The 22,892-nt window shown below is 41.9% G+C and overlaps 2 protein-coding genes across 4 annotated transcripts; both read left to right on the forward strand.

Annotated features, from left to right (window-relative positions):
- The first annotated feature begins 176 nt into the window (after positions 1–176).
- Positions 177–9,824, forward strand: LOC121604284 (jupiter microtubule associated homolog 1-like). Its single transcript, XM_041933763.1, has 5 exons — positions 177–366; positions 3,014–3,156; positions 7,388–7,485; positions 7,793–7,820; positions 8,312–9,824. The coding sequence occupies exons 1-5, from the start codon at positions 311–313 to the stop codon at positions 8,443–8,445; spliced, it is 459 nt and encodes a 152-aa protein (XP_041789697.1). The 5' UTR covers positions 177–310; the 3' UTR covers positions 8,446–9,824.
- A 562-nt stretch (positions 9,825–10,386) lies between these two features.
- Positions 10,387–21,773, forward strand: LOC121603936. 3 transcript variants are annotated; one of them, XM_041933259.1, is made up of 9 exons: positions 10,387–10,474; positions 15,355–15,425; positions 15,526–15,864; positions 16,723–16,785; positions 17,993–18,109; positions 18,723–18,755; positions 19,307–19,351; positions 19,517–19,564; positions 19,675–21,773. In XM_041933259.1, the coding sequence occupies exons 2-8, from the start codon at positions 15,359–15,361 to the stop codon at positions 19,561–19,563; spliced, it is 711 nt and encodes a 236-aa protein (XP_041789193.1). In that variant the 5' UTR covers positions 10,387–10,474; positions 15,355–15,358; the 3' UTR covers position 19,564; positions 19,675–21,773. The 3 variants fall into 3 exon arrangements, with proteins under 3 accessions (XP_041789193.1, XP_041789192.1, XP_041789194.1); XM_041933258.1 differs by having other exon boundaries at positions 10,423–10,604; XM_041933260.1 differs by lacking the exon at positions 18,723–18,755 and having other exon boundaries at positions 10,423–10,604.
- The last annotated feature ends 1,119 nt before the right edge of the window (positions 21,774–22,892 follow it).

The raw sequence follows: 22,892 nt of genomic DNA on the forward strand, positions 1-22,892 counted from the left end.
AAAAATGAAATTTCACCACAAATCATGTGCTTCTTACATAAACGAATTATACATGATTTGATTTAACTTTAGTTTAACGTCGCAACCTTTGTTTGTCAAGGTAAGTTATTTTATTTTGAAAACGTGAGCGGAAGTGCGGCGGCTCCTTCTGGTCAGTTTGACACTGATCCGCTCAGACTTGCGGCAGGTTGATTATTGGGAACCACCGGCTAGGATAGACAATGATGAGGCGGTGAAGTACTACTAATGAAAGTGTAATTCGCGTGCATCCTTTCAGATTTAAAGATATTTTACGACTTCTTGTGCAAAAATGACGACGACTACGACATATCAAGGCATGGAGCCCGGATCAAAAAGCAGCTCCAGGTAAAGGCGTCGTTCAGCCCGCTCTGTAGCCACCATGAAGCCACAAGTCCAGCATCCTCTGCTGTTAGCCTCAATGCTAACGTGACATAGGTCAACGTATAATCTAACATATTGACCCCTGCCCGTTTTGATAAATTAATAGCTTCGAAATGGTTGCAACTAAGCATGGGACGACGACGCCTGGGTAAAGCTCGGTACCACACCTTCCTGTTTTGTGTGCTGGGATGGACCCTTCCCATTTCTTAACGTTAGCTAGCAACATAGCACACATGTACCCTCCCTTTTGTAGCTAGAGAAGCTGCTTAGCTAGCAAGTACAGACAAGGCGGCTCGACATCAGACGTTAGTGTGAAATGTAGGCCTTTTGCCGTCCTTATATGTTTCCTCATGCCTTTATCGTGTTTATTGTCTGACAACGAATGATTGATCAGATCTGTCATTCTGGTTGGGCGGGGCCCCCCGTGCATTCCAGACCAGTTATCGAGATGATCAGGGAGGTACAATAAGACATCCTCTAGCCTGCCCAGCATATGGCCTCGTTCAGGCGAGGGCCATGTTACAGATGGCTACACCTGACAATAACTCGAGCTAAATGTACGTTTTTCACCGTAGAGATGCAGTGTAAGGAATCCACAACAACTGATATTCTACGGATATTTGTAAGGAATAATGCACATTTAAAATTCAGTGTTTTAATGAACGTTTTTTTTTCTCGATATCATGGTTATTACGATAATTTCCATCATAGCGCGTGATTAATGCTAAATACAAAATGCATTTGACCAGTGTGTTTTTTTCACAATGTGAAAGCACTATCTAATGTTACCTATCAGTTTTAGAAAGAGTCTTAATCAATATGGACATAACCGTGTGAATAGTACAATAAGTATCCTAAAGGACAGAGACGTTGTTAGGATCTTGAAATATTGGGGGTTTGGCCCAGCCCAGAAATCTGCACCATTTCCAACTTATTTCACAGTAAAATGAATATAAGATGTGCTCTGTCCCAAAGGAGCAGGGTCAGGTACGTAGACTGGCTTTCACAACATGAAGTCACAACAAACAAAAATAATTCAATCTGAGTTCTTATTCAACTTCGTAATTGTTTTTATTTTCACCAGCAGGAGTAAAATCCCAAGAAACAATAAGAGCCTTGACATTGATAAAGCAATCATTTGCTGGATTGTTCATTGAGAAAATTGAGCGGCCCTGGTCTCATAGCTTCTGCCTCTGTCATGTCTGTCTTAACTCTGTGCCTTATCTGTGGCACTCCTCTTTTTCACTTCCCCAGTAGCTCTTTTGGTGTCTCACCTGTCTGTCACCCACTCTCCACCTCCTCTGCTCTCTCTCCTCCTGTTTAGTTCTCCTTTCCTGCTCATAAAAAGGATGCAGCATATGCCAACCAAATCTCTCTTGTGATGATTAGAGCATAAACGTGTCATTTATCAATTTATTCCATACATAGACTTGACCGATTATTTGAGCACATTACTATCAATGCACTCTTTACTCCCATAAGGCCTCAATTGTCATCGTTATTCCACATGGGCTGACAGAGCGACACTGTTGGATGCCAGCTACAGGCCAATATTCAATGTAGCGACAGCTGTACATAAATCAGCATTCTACTGCTATTTATTAGTCAGCCTGCTGCAGTGTAGCCAGTGCCTTCTGTGCTCTCTCCATATGATAACATCTGTCTTCACGGCCTCATCCCTTCCTCTGTTGTGCTCCTGTTGCTCTTTCAAGTTCTGTCTCTCTCATATCTGTTAACATTGTTAGTCTGTGTCTCCTCTGTGTCTTGTTTGAGAGCCGCTGAGCTAGAATAGCTAGCTTTAAAGTGCCCCCTTCTCCACCAACCTGAGCTTGTGGACGAGGCGGTGGCAGTCTCACATCCAGCAGACAGCTCTTCCTCCAGCCCCTCTAGCCTCTCCTGCACCTTGTTGCCTTCATCGTTTTCTCTTTGAAAAAATTCCTCTCATATCCGTAGCATTCAAGTCTTGCCTCAGTGAATTAGCTACCTAGCTACCTTACTTATTCCAAGAATGACAGGCCGTCTGTGTGCCGCCTCTCTCTCTCTCGTTCTCTCGCGTTGCATGCACGTGTGCCAAGTAGTGTGAAATAGAGCTGCTGCTTGAATGAGACAGACAGCCCAAAACGTACTCGCATTTTTTTAATCAATGATATGTTATTTTTGAAGGCTTTAATGCATGATCAGAATAACAGATGAATAGATCCAGGGCTGTTATTGTTTTTATTGTTATTTATATTATTTATTTTTATGTATATTTTGGGGATTCTGACCTTATTTTGGGCTTTAATTAAACACCTAGTTTAAGGTTGTGCAGTCTTAAAGGTAATTTTGGAGGCTTAGTGTGTGGTGCTGTGGTACTGTCGTACATTATACTGAGTATCAGAAATACTTGTAGTGAGAACCTATTATCATTGTTAGAGGTAATACTAATTCTAACTTCATGGCACCAGCACAGCACATAAGTTCCCATTGATTAATTATGTACATCCCTAGTCTGAACCAGAGCATTGGGGTAGTTTTATTACTATTTTTTAATATAGAATTCTAGAATAGAGAAAAGACATTCCAGAAAAACAGCCAGGACACTGTTGACCATCTCTCTCTCTCTCTCCAGGGTTTTGCGCCCTCCTGGTGGCGGTTCCAACATTTCACTCGGTGCAGATGAGGAGAAGCCTCCCGTCCGGAAAAACAAGATGGCCTCCAGTGTTTTCGCTGAGCCAGAGGACCCCTATGCTAATCGAAGGAACAACCCACCAGGTACTATCTACCTCATCTCTAGACATTTGTTCCTTTAGTGTGAAAGTGTACAGCTGAATTTCTCATATTCACGGGATAAACAAGGTTTTCACTGCAGGTTTTTCTCGTGCTGATAGTACAAACTGATCCTCTGCCTCCCCAGACTACTCAAAGCCTCAGACAGCCGTGAATACATAAGAATCACATTTTCCGTCTCCAGTGGTCCTGCTTGGCATAACAGAATGGGTTTAGGTGCCCAAATGACACATTGATTTCTCTTTCAGACTGCCATTAGATATTCAATGACTAGTGTTTCTCCACTAATCAGGATTGTCTCAAGCCTGCAGAGATCTGAAATATTCATGTAGAATTGAGCTCCCCCAAGTCCTACTTAGATCCCAGGGTTTATTATAGAACACTTAGGTCAAACTGATTCCATAAAGGATTGCAGGTTTTAGTTCCAACCAAGGAGGAGCACACCAGGCCAACCACCAACATCAAGGAATCACTTAGTTATCAGCTGAAGACTGAGATCAGCTGATTAATTGATTCCAGCCAGGTGTGCTCCTCCTTGGTTGGAACTAAAACCTGCAGCCACACGGCCCTTTATGGAATCAGTTTGACATGCCTGTTATAGAAATTTAAAGAGTGTACTTCTGAGTGGAATGATACAAGGATAAGAAACCAAATACACTGTTGGACGGCCTTATACTGTGGCTGGTTCATTCTTGCCTCGTGCTGGGTTTTCCCGTCTCTCTTGAAATGCAGAATGATAGACAGCCAAATGCTACTAAAAGAGGAAATGAAACATGATAGGAAGTAAAAGTGATGCTAGGTATGCTTATTTGATCTAGTGAAGTGGTTCCCAAATTTCTGGAGGCATTTTTCACATCCCTACACACACACACACACACAAAGACAAACACATATACCTGTTTAAGATGGAAAAACATCTGTTACAAGAGATGTCTCGCACTTAGCCAGAGCCGTGGCTGCGTTTGATAGCTTGTCCCTGCAGATGAGGCACTCTGGCATACAGGATGGGTAACAGCGGGCCATAATCCAAACATCTTCAGTAGTTCTGGTCTCAGACTTGGTTTAGTGCTCAGATGGAACAGCAATTTGTGTCTATTTCCTTTGACAATGATCTTGTTTTTTTCCATTTGGACATGTTTGAAATCTCAGTATAAAAACTGGATAATCATTTAGTGTATTTTTATGTGCAATGAAACATTTCATATAAACAGCAATAGGAAATGTAGTGACAAGAAATTTAGACAAATTTAGTGGCAACCTCGGCCAGTCACAACAACACCCTTTCTAGTAAATGGTGATTACCTGTAGTTACCGTTCCTCATTGAGTATGGGATGGGAATAATGATGTTAATATTAGTTTGTTTTTTCACCCTTGTCGCACAGTCAGTGACATCGCAGTGGGAGACAGGCTAGCTGTAACTTTGACAGCACTACCTCTCAGAGGACTCCAGGATATAACATGAATTTAACAAGTTATGTAATAGTTGGCTCAAATTATTGTCTCAACATTTGCCACAAAAGCCGCTGGCAGCTCGTCAAAGCTGGCTCTCTGCTGTGAACCAACAGGGTTTAGAGTCTGTAGTGAACACTTTTTGATGTTTGGGTATGGGGAGAATATCAGCGGTGAGGATCAGCACCAACAAGCTAAAGCCACCGTTGTGATCACTGCACCAATGAAATCACCACAGTACAGTGCTGAAAGGCTTCTTTTGATGTTCATCCAGTGGCTGGGAAGATGAGCTGCTCTTTCAGTGCACTGACCACAGTACATTACAGTGCGATGGAAGTGCTTTATACTAATGTGAAGGAGGACAAAACAAATGTGCTGTAAGGGCGACAGCAGCATTAACAGCTGTTGTGTCATTTGGGAAAATGTCCAAAAGTGCAGTAGCTGTGAAAAGTCCACAGCAGATGTCAAGTTGGAAGTGTTCTGGCAGCTTTAGCTACATCTGGCTTTCCCACAATGCTGTGAAAGGAGAGGTGGATTGAAAGACATAGGCCCCAGTGACTTTTTTTTTGTCATTGGCACGTCCAAAGTTTGTTGACATTGTGACGGCATCGGCCTGGATTCTGTATCAATAAGGCAGGGATTTATCATCCAGGAAGCCTGTTGTGTATTAGGGAGTTTTCAGTCAGTTCATTCACATGGGAAAGCGACCAGTTGAGGCGTGTTGTCAACGGCAGGACATCTTTTCAGTGTCATTTCTTCCTACATAAGCTTTCCTTTTAAGTGTTTATCTGATTTCAAGCAAAAAAGAGAAGCCTCATCTAAAAGAGGCAGATGTTAACAGTCATTTCTGAATTAGATGAATTTCCTAACATATTTTTTTTCTATTATTATAAATGTTTGTTGAGACAGTGTTTAACAACCTAAATATATTGGCTTTTCTTTCCAAAGAAATTCTTCCTCTCAGTCACTAACACAATAACACCTACAGAAGATATTTAAAGAAATTCTATGTGGTCACAGGCTGAATGCATAGTGAAGCTTTCGCACATTCTTCCTCTGAAATGTCCTTCTTCCTCCTTTTACTTCTCACCATCAGTGGTAGAAATGAGCTTTCAGTCCGTAGTTCTTCCTCCTCCTTCACCAAAATGTGACTGTACCGCATTATGTAACAGTAGCTGACCATCCGTTCGTCTGCATCGCGTGGGGAACCATCCGTATGTGATATCAGAAGTCAGTCGTGTTTGGACTGTCTGAAATAAGAGTTTCGTGAGGTCTTCTGGCAAGAAACCTTGTTTTTCCAGTTTGTCACCATCCAAAGAAACTCCTGAACTCACTCCTGCAGCATAATCCGCTTCTCTGCTGCCCGTTTGTGTTCTCGCTATGTTCAGGACACTCTCGTTTTCACGTAAATGGGGGTTACATTTCATACTATACCAACTACAGCTGCAAACTAAATTTAGTGAAATAAAATGCACAATATTTTCCTGTAAAATTTAGTGGCGTAACACTGAATTAACACATCAGTGCTTAAACAATTGTTTTAAGTGTGAATGTAATTATTTACTTTCCATTTCTCTGCTTGTCTTCCATTCACTTCACTGTTGACAACTAAGATTAGAGCCAATTTACTGTACAAAGATGAACCAAGTAGATATCATCAATAGTTATATTACATTTTTAAAACAGTAATGTAAGTGCGATGAACATCAAAAATGCTTTGGTGGTGATATTTTGGCGGTCAGCTTGCCTTGCTGAGCAAAGCAAAGCAGCCCATGGTTCAAAGGGGAAAAGCCCACACAGCAAAACGTGACTGCACAGTTTTGTTAGAAATTAACATTCGAGTGAACAGACGTATTGTAAAAATGACATTTGGTGTGAAAGTGAAAATTCCAAAATTTAAATTTTTCCCAACACCCAAGAGGAGACGATGAGGAAGTATGTCAAAGAGAAGAAAATTCCAGCTTAGTGTGGGCCAAGAGGTCAGGCCATGACATCAGTGGACTGCTGTTGTCAGGGTTTTTCCCCTGGTGGGGCCTTTGTTTCCCATTCCAATGTCATGACTGAAACTCCAGAGATCCAGTTTTGTTTACATGTCTGGAAAATCCCATGCATTCTGTCAACACTCAGATGCTTTTAGCATCACATCTTAATATTTGTAGCGAGTTTGAGTGCTCGTCGTGTGTGCTCTCACTTGGAAGATTGGAGCCACTTGTCACAGTTGTATTTCCTGTGATCGTCTGCTGACCAAAAACTTCACCATGTCGATTGAGATCCAGCCTAAATTGAAATGTAGCCCATCTTTTCTGTTTGCTGTTACTTTATTTGCACTTAATTTGGGTCAGTTTATAGATTCGTTTTCACAGCTGCACAGTGCAGTCGTTGTCTGTACTAATGTGCCTCATGTAAATATTTGAGAATCTAGCAGACATCAGATTGCCTTCAATGAAATCCCAGAAGGGTTTGCATGTTGTTCCACATTATTTTGTGTGATACTGGCGAAGAAAAACACGGAGGAAGTATCATGTGTGGCAGGATGGTTAAGACGGGATTTGACAGTGGGATGTTCCTCTATTGCACAACTCCACAGTTCATTTCCTTCGGAGCAGGTTTTGGTCTATAATCCTCAGATACTGTTGTTCACTGATGTATATTAAATGTGGTCCAAGCGCACTGTGAATGACCTGCACAAAACTATGGCATTTTGTCTTTGCACCTCCTGTGCGAAGGCCCGTCTGTCTGAGCCATGATGTCTCCTTGTTCTTCCAGGTGGGAAGCCCACAGGAGTACTGTGTGGTGAGCCTTCAGCCCCCCTGAGGAGAGGAGGGAACCCCACCGCCAACCACACTGCAGATGCCCCGGCCACAGTAAGATCATGCCTCAGATCATGAGTTGTGGTGGGAAGACATGAAGTGAAACCTGAGAGCAGACAAACATGCTATAGGGAAGCAAAGAAGTCCAAATAATTGAAAGTTTTTTTTTTTTATCTTCATCTTCCCTTCATGCCTCACAAAGGCAGCTTGTTTATAAATTACAAAGGAATGAGGCCGTACCAAAAGACATTTAAGTGCAGTCTTCCATTGAGACTGATAACGCGGTACAGAATTTCCTGTTTTTTAGTCTGTGAATAATAATGTAATGCTGTCCACTTTTTTTCTGCTTGTTTTATTTTAGGATGGAGAAACTTCTGTACGCGATATTGGTAAGCACCTGTTTTTTCTGGTCACATCACCCAGTTTGGCAGTACTTGGTATTTAGCCTGTTGTATTGTATCAGTATCAGTTGGTCAGTGTTACAAAGAACAGATTTGTGATGTGTCAAATATATCATATACACAGTATGCATTTGTTGCATCGTTCTTGTATTGCAGTGGAGCTAGGCAGTCCTAATGTTGAAACTCCTGATGGGAGAGGTGTAGTTGTTTGACTGTTGAGTTCAAGTATCAGCAGTCTTTCTCCATAATTGCTCGTGCCACCTTTACTTCAATATCAGCTTCTTTTTTGGCAGCGGTGATACCAGCTAGGCTGAAACAATGCAGAAAAACAGATGCATCTAAATGTGTGACCATAAGGTTTGGACTTTGACTGTCCCACATCATGTGGATGTGTGCTTGGAGTTGCCTCAGGGCAGCGTGTGCAAAATGATAATGACCGTTTCCAAATGTAACTGACCCATCTCTCTGCCTGTGTTCAGAAAACAGTGTTGCTGAGCCCGAAGCAGCTTCTGGGCAGCAAGACGAGGCCCCTCCAGCTGAGGACTCCGCTGCAGGACTACCGTCCGGCCGCAGGAATCCCCCCGGGGGCAAGTCCAGCCTCATACTGGGTTGAATCCCAGCCAGCCGCCCCTCCTTACATCCACTCATCTCTGAAGTCATCCTTTGTTGTTATTTTTTTTTTTTTTTTTTTTTTTCTTCAAACAAGGAACCCCCAGCCCATTTGTCTGTACCACAGGAACCCTATCTGATGTCCAACAGACACCAGTCCTCCTCCACATCCCCAAGTGCATTGTTTTGATACCTCTTTTTTGAAAACTGTTTTGTACTGTTTTTATTGTTTGTTTGTTTTGACAGAAGCACTTTATGTATTTCTAATTACATGGTTCAAAGTCTGCCTTTGCCCTGTAATGCATTAGACCTGCCAGAAAGGGTACAAGGATCACATTTCTACTATAAACCAGTGGTAAATCTCTCCCATCACAAGCTGTAGGTGATTATACAAGCAGTTTCTAGAACACGCGCAAAGAAAAAAAGCTGTCTTTTTTGCACTGTGTTCGGTTTCGACCCATCTTGCATGCACGTCTGGTCTGTAACGTATGAATGTGAGAACATAACTGTGAAGATTTATTTCTTTTGTTAATTTAACCTGTTTGTTAGTTGTTTTTTTGTGGAATAATTGTCGTATTGTTGTTGCATGAAGTTGAAATCTTTCTACTGATATGATTATGATCCATGTAGGAGCCACATAAATGACTGTCATTGTGATCTGAAGGATGCAAACATTTGTCTTCAGATGGTTACTGTAGGTCCCATGTCAGGTAACAGAATTGGAATAAGCCTTTTTTATATTGTAGTCTCAAACCTTAGATTATTGTACCCCCAGTGCCGGTTTTGAGTGCCCCGTGTTTTTATAGGTAAAATTTGCTCTAAAATAAAGTGTGCCTGTTTGTGTGTTAGGCTACAACATCAAACAAGGTTGGGTTTCCCCAATTGCATCCTTACCAGTATCAGCAAGGGCAAGTCTCTCCATTGCAAGTCAGTGGAATGTTGTTGGTCCTGATACTTACAGTGTTTCTGGTAAACCCCTCCTAGATTTGACAAGTGACCTTATGACAGCTCAGCCTTTTTTTTTCTTCTTTTCTTTCCCTGTGTTTTACCCTCCTTTTCCATTTGTTAACGATCCTGCTCACTGGAACTATAGAACAGTCTTTTTGTACATTTCACGTCACATTATTTAAACCAAAATTCAGAACTCCCTCCTGCTTCTGTCTTGTCGAGTCACGTGCGCGAACGCTGTGTCAGCCAGCTGTCACGCCAGAGCACCTAGGTTTCAGCTACATGAAGTGTTATTCCTGTGGTGTCTGTTTTTAACGCGTGTTACGATGCAAGACATGTCTGTTTGCATTCTTTACCGATTCCTGTCGCTGGATGTAAGTCACTGCAGGAATCTGAATTCAAGAAATGGCACAAGTGGAAATGAACATTAAAAATTTTGACCATGGCTTGCGTCTGCTGTGTGTGTTATCTGACCTACAATGATTATGCACATACCATCATTCCTCTGCAGCTGAAGAGGGCGCGACACAAAGAGGAAGTTTTCTATGAAAAGACTGAAACTTTGGAAAATATTCACTTGATGTGACTCACTCAGACTGCTGAAGCCTCATATTAACCTCATAAGCTTTTGATGGTTTTGTACCCATCACTTAACACTGGAAGTTTGCTGTAAATCACCCCAATCAAAAACTTTTAGATGTTTTGTAAAACTTTCAACGGGCACCTGAACGTCTCCTTGAAGTGTGAAAAAAGCCCTCTTCTTCAGCAGAGGTGCATCATACCTAAAATTTTGCAATTGCGGTATTTTTAGTCCTAATTCGAGGAATAAAGTAGACAAGAGTTGCATTTATCTTGCTCATTCATTTACATATTAACTATAAGTCAATAAGTCTCCGTGTCCAGTCTCAGTGGGGAAAAATGCGCCCCCCGCTTTGCAGTCTGCCATGTTGTGCACAACCGGCGCCTCGTTTACTCAGAATGAAAGTGAAAGTAAGAAGGAAGTGGGCTGACAGGACTTATTGTGCTCACACCAGTTAAACAGTCCGTCCGCCGAGACACGACGTGACATCTCCGCAGAGGAGCGTGTAAGTCTGACTTTCCGTTGTTGTGATCTTGGCAGTGAGGTTGTGCCACATTGAGGTTAGTTCGCCACCTGTGTGTCGCGACATATGCTGTGTACACCAGATGAATGGTGAGAGAGCAGACGTACTGCAGGTAAGTTGACCCACATGTGGTCATCGTTTGATCAATGTATATAGTGAACAGTGCACTTTAAAGACAGGCTGTGTGTGTTTGTGTGTGTGTGTGTGATCATCGGTGAGTTTTAGTCTACAGGGAAGTGGCTCGACTCCGTCAACAGTGCAACGTTCAAATGCCCTCTGTGCACTCGCTCCAGATTATGTTAACGTGGCCTCGGATCTGCTCGTCTTTATCAGCTAAAAACGCTTGTAAATTGGCGGCGGTACGACGTTTTTGGCACACTGGTGTCGTCTTTTACAACGTAGATGCATAAACAAAAACTTTGCGTTTAGATGTGATGTTTGCCTACACGCAGCACGCGCTCCACAAGTTTGTCGTGCAGCCGGATACGCGATAACGTACCCCCCCGGCTACCCTGGAGGAAACACGCACCGTCTGCACGACGGTTGCTTGCATTATGATTTCCCCAAAAGAGGTGAAAGAAGAAGAAGTCATGCATTTATTTATTTTTTCAAAGAGCAAAAGTGTTAGCTTTAAAATAAAGTACCAAAAGTCCTCATTAAGCAGAATGTCATTCATCAGAATAGTGTATATTATGTTATTGGATTCTAATCTTTGGTACCTGAATGTGTTCATGTGTTGAAGCGGGTAGGGTGGTTTTACTGCTTTCCATCACTGATCTGCTGGGTAGGTTGTGAATTTCAATAATCAAATAAAGTTTTATTTTAATCTCTAATGTCAGTGAAAAGTACAGTATTTGCCTCTGATGTGTAGTGGAGTACGATACACAGGTACCTCAACATTGTAGACTAGTTCTGTATACAGTACTTGAGTAAATGTACCTATGTACTAACTTTCCACCCCTGGACTTCAACAGATGTCTGGAGGCAGTTTAGGAAGTCTGTTTGTGCTGAAATAAATCATTGTATTTGAAAACACCAGTTTTGCTAACTAAAGAGTTAACTGCAAATAAACTGTCTGCTTCAGGCTTTTTTAAATATATTTTAGAGTGAGGAGGGGAAAAAAAAACACATGCATATTTTCAGCCCCTGGTTCATGGGAGGATCAGGCCAAGCATGTGCCTCTGCACCAAGTACGAAGGTCCAGTAAAATTGATACCCTACTATATTGGCAATATATCTGAAATGGACTGCAGCATAGTAAAAAGTGCAATTACAGTGCAGGCATTGTATAAACTTTATGGTGGCATGTGTTTATGTGTAATGCATATGCTCACTCATTCCTTCGCTGCTTATATATGTTCGTGTGGGTTGGAATGAAGGACTTTTTGAAGGCGATTTAAGTTAGCGAGAGCATCCTCACCGAACAAGTTGAAATGGCCGTTGAAGGGGGTGCATGTGGAGGCTCCTGAGATGTGTTTTCATCTGTCTGTGTGGCTGTTCTTTTCTGACTTCAAACACTCAAACGTCCTCTGCAGGAAGAGGGCCTCCATTCTTGCACACACAGTGTGAATGATGGGGAAAAAGACTTTCTCTGCTTTGATGCCAGTATGCAACAAAGTGGCTGAGGTTATTAGCTAGTGTTGCCCACCAGTATGTCAGCTGATATTAGCTTATCACTGGTAAATTCATATCATCACCGGTGTTGTGCAAGTTCACACTAAATAAGAGTTAGCTCAAAGTTCTCTTAACAATCTTAAAACACTTGATGTGTCATAAAAAGGTTATTAGTCATTAGATAGTTGGTTTTTGAACTGTCGGTTACCGGTACAACTGGAGCTATAGAATCAACTTTGCCATACAACGCAGCTCCTTGACCTTGCAGCTTTTAACATTTTAACAGTGTCGTTGAAGAGGGGCCGTCATTCGAGTGCTGGTGTGTCCAGACAGGAACTGTACAGACAGGCCAGGCCACCAGGGCAATGTGTTTTCATCAGGAGAAATTCATGGATTCAGTCCCGGCGTGACAGTCTGGGGAGTGCACATGCTTCCTGTACAAGAGTTTCAGATGGACATCCACCACCGCACAGCTGCAGTGACTCCCATGTCCTGTCGAGACTGCATGTGTGTCCAATAACTACTTGCATTGTACTTCTTGTGGCTGATTGCCCAGACTGTAAGTGAACTTTATATTTGTCCAGCAAATCAAAGCTGTGTGGCTGAAGAAGCCTTAAGTGATACCAGTTTTACCAGTTCAGGACATAACAAGGGATTTATGCTGTGTCGTGCGCCACATCAAGGGTCAAGCAAAAGGTTGGAGGGGGGACATGTCAGTAGAGTCCGAATAAAATGAACTAAAGTAAGCAAATAATTTAGAAAAGGGCCGCAGAGTGTAGCAACAAGTAGCATCAGTCAGGACAAAAATCCAAATGACACAAACCAAGATTTCATTGCAGGAGAAGGTCACTCCTTTCTGAAGAGAAGCAGTTAACAGAGCGCAGGGGGACTGCAGAACAGCTCTTCATGTATTCATATTAATATACTGAGATCATATTTGCCAACTGGCAACGAGTGGACTTTCTCTTTCAGTATGACTCCTCGCCTATTTTATGAAAGGGTCAGAGCAAATACAAGTACATAACAAGTTAGGAGACAGCCGGACAACAGGTTTTAGAATTAGCTCCGTTCTTATCTTAGACTGCCCAGCAGATAAGATTGCAGAAGCAAACGTACACACACTTAGAGGCTATTTTATGTGGCAAATGCAGCGCTCGTGGCAGCACCTATCTTCATCCTTCTAAAGATAATATATAACTAGTGGTTAAACGTCATCTCATTTCTGTCACATTCTGAAGAAGTCTGTAGTTTCGCAAACTTTGTGCAATTTGCAAAGGTGATCAGTGAAGAATGAAGAATGAATGAAGAAGTCATTTGTGGTTTCTGCCAATATATATAAATATAGACATAGACAAACACACACACACAGATGAATGTATTCTCTTGAGACCTTACTTCCTTTTGACTTTCTCCTCAGCTGCAGTCACTGGAGAAAGTATGTTTCTGGGCTGATCGTCTCTTAATTTCATGAAATACCACATAACCTTTGTGTCTCTCTTTCAAAGCGCAGCAGAATACAAAGGTTGTGCAAATCTTAAAGGATTTGTTTTTAAAGTAATTGAATGCCTTAATGTGCACATACCACAGCACTTGTATTAATCCTCGTGCCTTACTTCAGCCTGCTGGGTTTCCGTGGAGTGTAATCTTTAACTCATTTAATCCAAACATAAGCAGGACAAAATCTACTTCTTGTCTAAAATAAGCAGTTCTGTTAACTGCTTCTTAAGAAAAAAAACCTCAGCCTCTGAAAAATGGCAGATTTTCAGGAACCGTGGATAACAGTTGTGAGAACTGCGGGGTTGTAAAAAAAATGTTTGTGTTGATTCAAACCCTGAGCCAAGCACCAGGAGATAGACCGTCCCACGCAAAACAAAAGGGAATTAGGAGATGAGAACGGAGGCGGCCGAAGTGATGGACATCTGCCTCCTTTCACCAGGCAGCTTCGCGGCCTCAGCCCGCCTTTTATCTTTGCTTTGTGTGAGCCAGGTGAGGCTAACACACCCTCCATGCACACATGCATGGACGTTATCTGCCTATTTGCTTTTCACCCGATAGAAACGATAAAGTCACGTTGCAAAAATAGAAGAAGCAAAGTAAGCAGAGACCCGGAGATCAGATTTGGAGAATCGTCGCAAATGCTGGGGGGTTTTATAGATTTGGAGAATAGAATAGAATTGGATAACGTCACAGAGGCTGGAAACTAATGACCTGAAAAAGAGTTGGGGAAATTTTTGACACTCTTTCCTTGTAAAGCTTGTACCCAGTCTTTATTTTTACGCAGGAACATGCAGTGCAGGGTTTCCCCCAGGAAACCGTGTAGCCAGGGTGGTCTCAGCTCTGCTGACTTGTGATCCGTTTAATGCTGTGTGAAATAGTTGCTCTACTCTTTGCACTGGAGTTAATGTTGTTTAATTGTTTTGTGTGATGTTAAGGAAGGTCTTCACACAGCTGGGAGCTTTCCACAGTTCTGCACCAGTGGTGTGTTCTGAGGTGCTTTCCTCGCCTGTGGTAGTATTGTCACTGGCGGTCTAGCTGTGCACTTTTGCGCTGTTTTGTCTACATTTGCCTGCTGCTCACCTGCTCAGACCAGGTCAGGGCGAGACTCACAGCACACCTGTGACCCACTTTCCTTGCTGGAGGCAAACAAACCTCCCCAGTGTCACATAAACCCGCTTTAGCCATAGTTTGCTCCTTTCTTTTTCCTCTTCATACTTAAAATAAATATCATACTTCCTTCAACAGGTAGAAATGTGTAATTCTTCATCATCTGTTATTCACAGGCCTCTACTGGAGACTGATGACTCCACATACAGTCATGTTAGGGCGGCAGACTTCCATCTGCAGTCTCTAGATTGAGTGACGTGCTTTGTAAAACCACAATTACGCACAGCAGATCCACTGGGGATCTGCTGCAAGTTAAGGTTGTGCAATCAGCACACAACTGCTGTCAAAGGCACCAAATCAGTTCTGCATTTTCAATTCATATTAATGTAGAAAGTACTGTCTTCTAAGAGGGTGAAAGGAGAGAATTTGATTGGAGATTCGTTTCACACGCCTCTAATACACAGACTTCTGATGTGTAGTGATAGATTTGCATGGAAGGGAGGCATGTCACATGGAACGTCTTTTGTTGGACAAGATATTGTCCCAGAAATTAATGCAATAATCAGTATTCTTGTCATTTTACTGGTATAATGATAATATAATAGCATAATAATGCAAACACACCCTTTTGACTCTCATTTCAGGTAAATGAACATGGCCTCCATTGGTATCCTTATTGTCACTGTCATCTCTCTCAGTGTGGGAAATGCAAGAAGTAAGTTCTGCCTTAACCAGAGAGTATGAAGCGTGAAGTGCTGCTTGCTACTGATGTAACTTCTCATCCCTGTTTGAAACAATCATATCTTCTTCTACAGCTTTTGTAAATGTGGAATGCAAGACTGAAACCTTGGCACAGCACGGCCAGCCGGCACTGCTGGAGTGTGTCATCAAAACCCGGCAAGACGTGACAGACGTACAAATGCGGGTGGTCACTTGGAAGAAAAGGGGCGTCGATGAGCCTTTGCTGGTTTACAACAGAGGGAGAATTACGCACAAGCAAGGCTATTCACTCGCTGAGCCGTCCTGGAACTACAAGAACATGAACGTGACGCTGCTCATCGCCAACACCGCCATAGAGGACAGCGGAGTTTATGAGTGTATGGTGATGACAAACAGCGGTGAAAACACCAACCACACCTACCTGAAAGTCACAGGTGAGAGCCAGCAGCCATGGTGGACCACCAAAACAGTGTGACAACCGTTTGGCACCAAATTTACAATAGTTTTCAGTTAGTTTTTAATTTATTTTTCAGCTTTTATGTTTAGATATCATTTTAGTTGAACAGTCCACACCAGTAAGTGCCTGTCGTTCAAATCTTTGTGTAAATGTTCTGTGTATAAGTGTCTTGAAGGAGCTCCACCGTCAACCTCATTGTGCAACCTTGTGTTACAAAATGATAATAAATGAACCTTGATACCTTCATTGCCAATAAACTAAGACGGAAATTAACATTTTTATTAGCTGTAATTAGTTTTGTAACCAGGCGGTACCGTTTCAGTTTAGTTTTAGCTTTTCTTAAAGGGTATCATTTTTATTTAGTTTCAGTTTGTGACTATTTGCTTATTTTCATTTCAGTCTCAGTTTCATCTTATGATAATAACCCTGTTTGGTACAGTTTTATTCTGAGTGAAGAATTTATGTTGAAACCGATCCCTCCCAGCTCAAAGCCAAACTGTGATTCCTGTTTCTGTGAACATTCATGAACTCTAGTTACACGCAGAAAACAAACACGCTGAAAGATTTAATCATGGTCCTGATGAAGGGACTTTCATGGACCATCAGATTGGTTCTTCCCGTAATCACTGTCAGCTGTCTCTCTGCTGGACTTACTTTCTCTTTCATTGTGACAAATAATCCAGATAAAAAAATGCCTCCATTATCTGTCCTGCTCACGACACATATTCATGGTCCGCATCAAATATCATTTATTATTTACGGGTGTCAATTGATGGATGTCGTGGTGCAACATTCAGCTTAATGATCATGTTTGCTTTCCATTTTCTCTTTGCAGCCAAATACAGCGTGCCAACTATAAAACCCAAACCTGACGTTACAGACAAACCAGAAACTGGAGGTACGTGTTGTCTTAGCCCATCTGGCTCCATCCTGCTTTACACAATGTTTATTATTGTATGTATAATATGTATGTATATTTAAGATAGCACTTTTAATTTTTAACCACAGTTGAGATTTTCCCTGAATGAATAATCACATTCCTGTCAATGCATTGCAGTAGGATAGAATGACAATGGCACTGAATAACAGCAGTTCCTCAGATATTCTATATAATATTCTATATTATAGTACTCCATATACAAAATTACAATATTAGTATACATACTGTAAGTAGCAGGTTCAGACCTGCGCAGTGTTCTAAGTCAGTCATCAGAAAATGTATATGTATACGAGCAGCCCACACAGTTGTCATGGAGTCTCTGGCAGCGCCCTTGAACATGGAGGTCATCACAGTTACATCAACACAACTTCCTTTGTCTCCTAAGATTTGCCCAAGTAAGAGGAATTTGAATCACAAGCCAACTCTAGTGTTTTTATGTCATGTTTTTTGGTGCAGGAGGTTGTAGGGAGCTAAATTTTCTGAGGGCTGATTAGACCTCTGCTGTAAACACTGAACGGCAAAGGAGCCCCCTAATACATTCCAGCACAGTCCAGTACATTCCTGCTGGCCACAGTTTGTTCCCCCACATTGCTGCAGTGTGCTCTATGAGGGAACCATCGTCTGCGCTGTAGCAATTCTGATGCACAGTTCACTCAGCAGACAGGCTGCAACATGCCGCCAGAGCTGAGCCGACATCAAAACCTCCAAACTGTGTGCATCCTGATAAGACGTTATGTTTTTGATCCAGTGTTCATTCTCACTGATGGTTAAAACACATCAACAGGTTGACTTGGTTGTTAGCTGGGCTCTTATCTACGCTGCCACAGCTGCTACATGCTGTGCAGTAAAGTTCGCTTCTTATCAGTGGATCTATAGTCTAGTCATGTCCCACGTTGCCGCAGTCCAGGTGCTGCCTGCCTGCCTCACGGTTGGTCTTTGTCAATAAGGGTGGTATTTTTAACTCAGGGCTGATGTCCAAATTGTGCAGATCCCTCTGGGAGTAAAAGAGAAAGTGAATGTAGGTTGCTAACAGGATTACAGGGGGACTTCCTACCAGTGCAAGCATACCATATTTTAACAGGCACTTCCACTTTCCTTCCTCTTTTTGCTCACGACTTGAAGCATTAGAACGTTAAATCTGTGTTGTTCGACTTGTTTCATTCAGAGCAGGGACAAGTAAAAGGGTTGGATCCAGCCTCCAAGGTAGTCGCTCCTGTGGTGGTCATCGGCTCGCTGATCGTAGGACTGCTGCTGGTGCTGTTTTACAAAAGGCGACGACGAAGTGAGTGCCCACAAAGGCCCTCCTGTGGCTTTTGGTTAAAATCAAATCAAACAATATTAGTATTAACACAACACATATAGAAACACTTGCTAACACATAAGGTCTCATTAATGACCTCTTGCTCTAAGAAGTATGGAAAAATCATTGAAATATTCCAGGAGGATAGTCGGTATGGGGCAGCACACTATTGTTTTAAGACAGACTAGAAAAATTGTGAACTTGTCCTTTAAGCTGTAATTAACAGTAATGAGCAGTGACCTGCATTATTGATGGCGGAGTATTCAAATGTTGTGTTGGGTTTCTTCAGTGGCTTTCTGTGAACAATAAAGAGCTAAAAGGAAATCATCTCACAATAGAGGAAGGTCAAAGAGAAGAATGGTTGCATGTGGAAAAACCTGACGAGCTCCTGGCAGGCAGCCATGCTATTCAGGCTGGGAAAGTACGCTCTGGTTTATTGGTAGGTGTTTGGATTAAGCGGAGTAGCTACGGAGGCAAGAACAGCAGAATGTAAACACTCACGGGTAGACAAACTGCCTCAGAGAGGCTGGTGAAGTAAGCACAGGTAGTTAATCTGCAGTGCGTGTGTGCTCATTTTCATTTTCATTCTCTACAGTTATCCGGAGGCAGTCTACAAAACCCCTTATGGGTACGTCCATGTTCGGACATGCTGTCGCTGCTGGTTTTGTTCTTTGAATGAGGCTTCTGTTGATTAATTTTTCCACCAATCAGCCAGTTTTTGCTGCACTGAATATCTCAATCTCCTCCACCACATATTTTGAAACAGCGTGGGGCCAGGCTTCCTCACCACAGACACTCTCTGATCTCATTCCAAGCCTGTTTCGGCATGTACTCCAGCTGCTGCGTTCAGTTGGAGCACATGTTAATCACTGACCTAAAATCTGAACTATTCCTTCACTAACCTGGGATCAGCATATCTGAACGGCTCACTCGGTTTCCTCTTACTTTAAAGAAGTACACTGCACACGACATCTGTTTAATATTTGTCGGTGATTGTGGGAAAAATTGGCTTGGCTGCTTTATCACCAGTTTTTTTGAATCACAACATAACCTGACTCATGATTTAAACTCTCAACCACCCGTTATCTGCCTTTGCTTGCATGTCATCATCTTGTGCGTGTGGTGATGGTTTTACACCCACCTATTGTAACCCTCAGTAAAATCTTTAATTTGTTCCAGGTGACCGTCAGGGCGTGCGTACGTGTGAGTCAGACGTTGAGGAAGGTATGTCTGAATTACATTATTTTACCCGAATTTCCCCAGCTGGGGATTAATAAAAGATATCTTATCTTTTGACTCACTTTGTCAAACTAATAAAACGTTTTATTACCCTTTTCAAACGCACGATATGAGATTTAATTCAGGCTTTCATATTGACCCTTTTCCCAGGTGATCATCAGGAAATGGATGAAAAATGCCAAGACGACCTGGCCTGAGGTAATTTCGGTGTTGAGAAGAATGGTTTCAGCTCCAGCACCTTTCATTAAATGTTTGTTGACACCCTAATATCAGATATCTAAAAGCTCTGTCTCACCGTCTCTCTGCAGGAGGCGCAGTGTGTCACACAACTATGCGAACTTACCAGCAACCTCTGACATCAACACTTCCTTGTTTGCTAAATTCCACTTTGTCATTGCACTTTTCCCACGGCAAACAACTGTGCATATAACCAGGAATAACATGTATTACTGTGATTTACGGACTGTAAGCCCCTCACTCACCTATGCTTACAAAGTAAACACAGTTAAATGTGGTTTAAATCTAAAAGAACAAAGATTTCTGACTGATTCTGAATCAGGGACAGCCACCTTAAACAGCCACATCAGGATCAATATCAAACATCACCAAAATACAGCTTGATAGTGATATTAGTCTGGCAGCGAAGCTCTGACACTGTGTGATTGTGTGTTGGTTATTGAAGGAAACGCTTTGTTTAACCGTGTCTTTGTTCAGCTGAAGCAGTAACTGTAGCCTTTGACAGCCTGGCAGGAGGAGAGTTCCCTCGCACTTCATTTTCTCGTGTTATGTCAACGTTGCCAACTATCTTGTGTGTGTGTGTGTGTGTGTCTGTGTGTCTGTGTGTGTTTGTGCGTGATTACTTTCAGGGGACACATTTCAGACTTAAGACCAGTTCACAGAGGATGGCTGGTACAACTGGAGACAAAAGCTGAGTTAAGTTAGGTTAGTTAAGCGAAGGGTTAGGATAAGTCTGCAGATGAATGAATGAATGAAAATGAATGCAAGTCTGTGTAATTCCCCAGAACTGCCCTAAGTGTGCGTACGCGTTCCAGGGGAATGTCACTGATACACTGATTTTACAGACTTCGACTTTTTTTTCTTTTTTTTCATTCTTCATTTTTTTCATTTAAAGCCAGCGTTGAGCAGTCAGCAGATCCAGTGAAAAGACCAAAAGCATGGATGCACTGTGTGACTGGCCTGCCCCTGTCTGTGGCGCTCAAAGAAGCAGGGGCATATGGTCCTTCTAAAGGCGCAGGGTGCTAGCTTTTTGCAAACATTTTTCAAATAGGACTAAAAAGTGTATTTGTTATGTTGTTTGTTATTCATTATTGGGCATTTGTTGCACTTGTATTTGACCACCGTTTAGTCACCGAATTGACGACAGCATGAGAGTTTGAATTGCAGCAATGAATCAGAACAGCATGTCGCATTGTGTGGAACAGATGCAGGATTTCAGCTTTTCTGACAACAGTCGAGGTCTGTGGCAAAGAAGATAAGCTATATCAGGCAACACTGTTCATAGATCAATTCATTGCTGCATTGGTTTTGACCTTTCATGGGATTTTTAGAAAATCTAAATACATCACCAGCGTTATACTTCAAGGGGCCTCGTTCAGAGGTTTTGCATGATTTTAGTCCACTGGTCTAGCTTAAAGTCCAATGTTTGCCTTCACTGTCCTGAGAACAGTCAACCCTCGCAAATTTCATATCCTGTTTCTAATCGCAGTGAAAGTTCATTGTGTCCCCATGATCTTCACTTGTCCTTTGTGGTTGCAGAACAGCATGTAGAGAATAAAAGCCCAAATCACATGTTTGTGTTCCTCTAACTGTTCTCTGCCAGACTGTGTTTTTATAATTTTTGGCAGCAGTCTGCAACTTTATGGCCAAGTCGAGGTTTATCCTGACCATCTCAGGATGGTCTTTGGTTTCCTTTTTATCCCGGTCTGATTACCAGCCCTCAGGAAAATGGGCGCCCGTATTTTCAGGCTTTTGAGTTCATGATGTTTGATGTTGTTGATGTTGTTGTGACCTGAACCTTGGTTCAGGTCACAACAACGTATCTGCTCTTCCTTTGTCCCCACACCACAAAACAAAGTTAGGTGTGTTCAACAAAAACAGCTTATTGTCCAGAAGTAAATGATTAATCTGGGTCCTGTTGTCAGTGTTAATCATTGGCTTACCAGACAGAGAAAAACACTCCATAGAGTGTTTGTGACTGTTGTTTTGTATATACTGTTTTTATAAAATCTGTGAAAATTAAAATTCTGTGTGTCTGTGTGAAGTGATATTATTTAACCCAGTTTATACAACTACAGAGAATCACTCTGTATTTGTTGTGTTTTGTATGATTAGCACACACTGCGTAAACTGTGATATTTTTTTATGTAATAAAACCCGTTTTAACTGAGAAATAGGACAGTGTGAATGATTTTGTCATTGTTATTTTTGCTGCACACAAGTTGTCTGTTAGTAACACACACACACACACGTCTGGACACTATAAAAACGCCACTTTTCAGGTCATTCCCTTCAGTTTCAGATGAACACGGACGTGACAAATAGTTTCCAAGGAAAATTGTGTAAAGCTTCATTTGCTGGACTTCCTTCAAACAGCTCCTCTCTCAGTTGGTGGCTGTTTCTAAGATGTTTCTAAGATGTGTGTGTGTGGCTGGTTTCTGTTTTTCCTTCCAGCAAATCAGCTCATTTGATATCACAGCAGTGAATCACTATGATGCAAAATGATTGCAACAGTCCTTATGTCTCTTTCTTCCTTGAAAATTGCCTCAACTGCGCATAAAACTGTGAAAAACTCTCGCACACATTTGAAATGTTTTTGTTATCTCTGCTAATCCAAGTTGTGTAGCATAATCAAGTTTATCTAACACCTGCAGCGTAACTGATAAATGGTGGCGGATGGTTGTCTGTGATACTTTTAAAGAAGCACTTTCTAACTTTTTTTTTTTAAAGGCTGTGACTGTGACTGTTTTTCCTTTCATCATCACATCCTGACCTTGTTAGTTTTTTGTATCAGTAAATAAAACATATCGCTTGCGATATCAGATCACAGTGAACCGGATTTGAGATTAATATTGCACAATTCACATCTTGCAAACCCGAAATAGATGTCAATCCTGCCATCTGTTGGACAAGCAACATTACAACATGTGAGGCCATAACAGCGCAGGTGAACTGCATGAAAACTAATTTGCAGAAGGGTTGTTTGTATCTTAAAAGGTATCTAACACTGACGTTGTTGGGTGTCGTTTCGTCAGCAACCTCCAGCAGCAATGGGCCTGCTTAAAAGCAAACATGAGCATAGACATATGATCGTATCAAGAAGTCCCAGAATCATGAGAGGTTCTACATTTCCATGAAAACTGAACAAACCCCATCTGTTGATCAAGACCTTTTGATGTGGTTGAGAGCTACAAAACAGACAAGTAAGCGGACCTTGACTTCAGATTGTTTCACAAAATTAATTTAAAGAAATATGACAAGAAGTGCTGTTTAATTGATATGAATGCAT

Source organism: Chelmon rostratus, chromosome 3 (genome assembly GCF_017976325.1).
Source record: "Chelmon rostratus isolate fCheRos1 chromosome 3, fCheRos1.pri, whole genome shotgun sequence".
NCBI lineage: Eukaryota > Metazoa > Chordata > Actinopteri > Chaetodontiformes > Chaetodontidae > Chelmon > Chelmon rostratus.

Excerpts from the sequence above, each read along its gene's own strand:
- LOC121604284 (XM_041933763.1), top strand. The coding sequence starts at position 311 with ATGACGACGACTACGACATATCAAGGCATGGAGCCCGGATCAAAAAGC. Across the intron at positions 367-3,013 it reads GGATCAAAAAGCAGCTCCAG|GGTTTTGCGCCCTCCTGGTG; the intron begins GTAAAGGCGTCG and ends CTCTCTCTCCAG. Across the intron at positions 7,486-7,792 it reads CTGCAGATGCCCCGGCCACA|GATGGAGAAACTTCTGTACG; the intron begins GTAAGATCATGC and ends GTTTTATTTTAG.
- LOC121603936 (XM_041933259.1), top strand. The coding sequence starts at position 15,359 with ATGAACATGGCCTCCATTGGTATCCTTATTGTCACTGTCATCTCTCTC. Across the intron at positions 18,110-18,722 it reads TTACAAAAGGCGACGACGAA|TTATCCGGAGGCAGTCTACA; the intron begins GTGAGTGCCCAC and ends CATTCTCTACAG. Across the intron at positions 18,756-19,306 it reads GTCTACAAAACCCCTTATGG|GTGACCGTCAGGGCGTGCGT; the intron begins GTACGTCCATGT and ends AATTTGTTCCAG.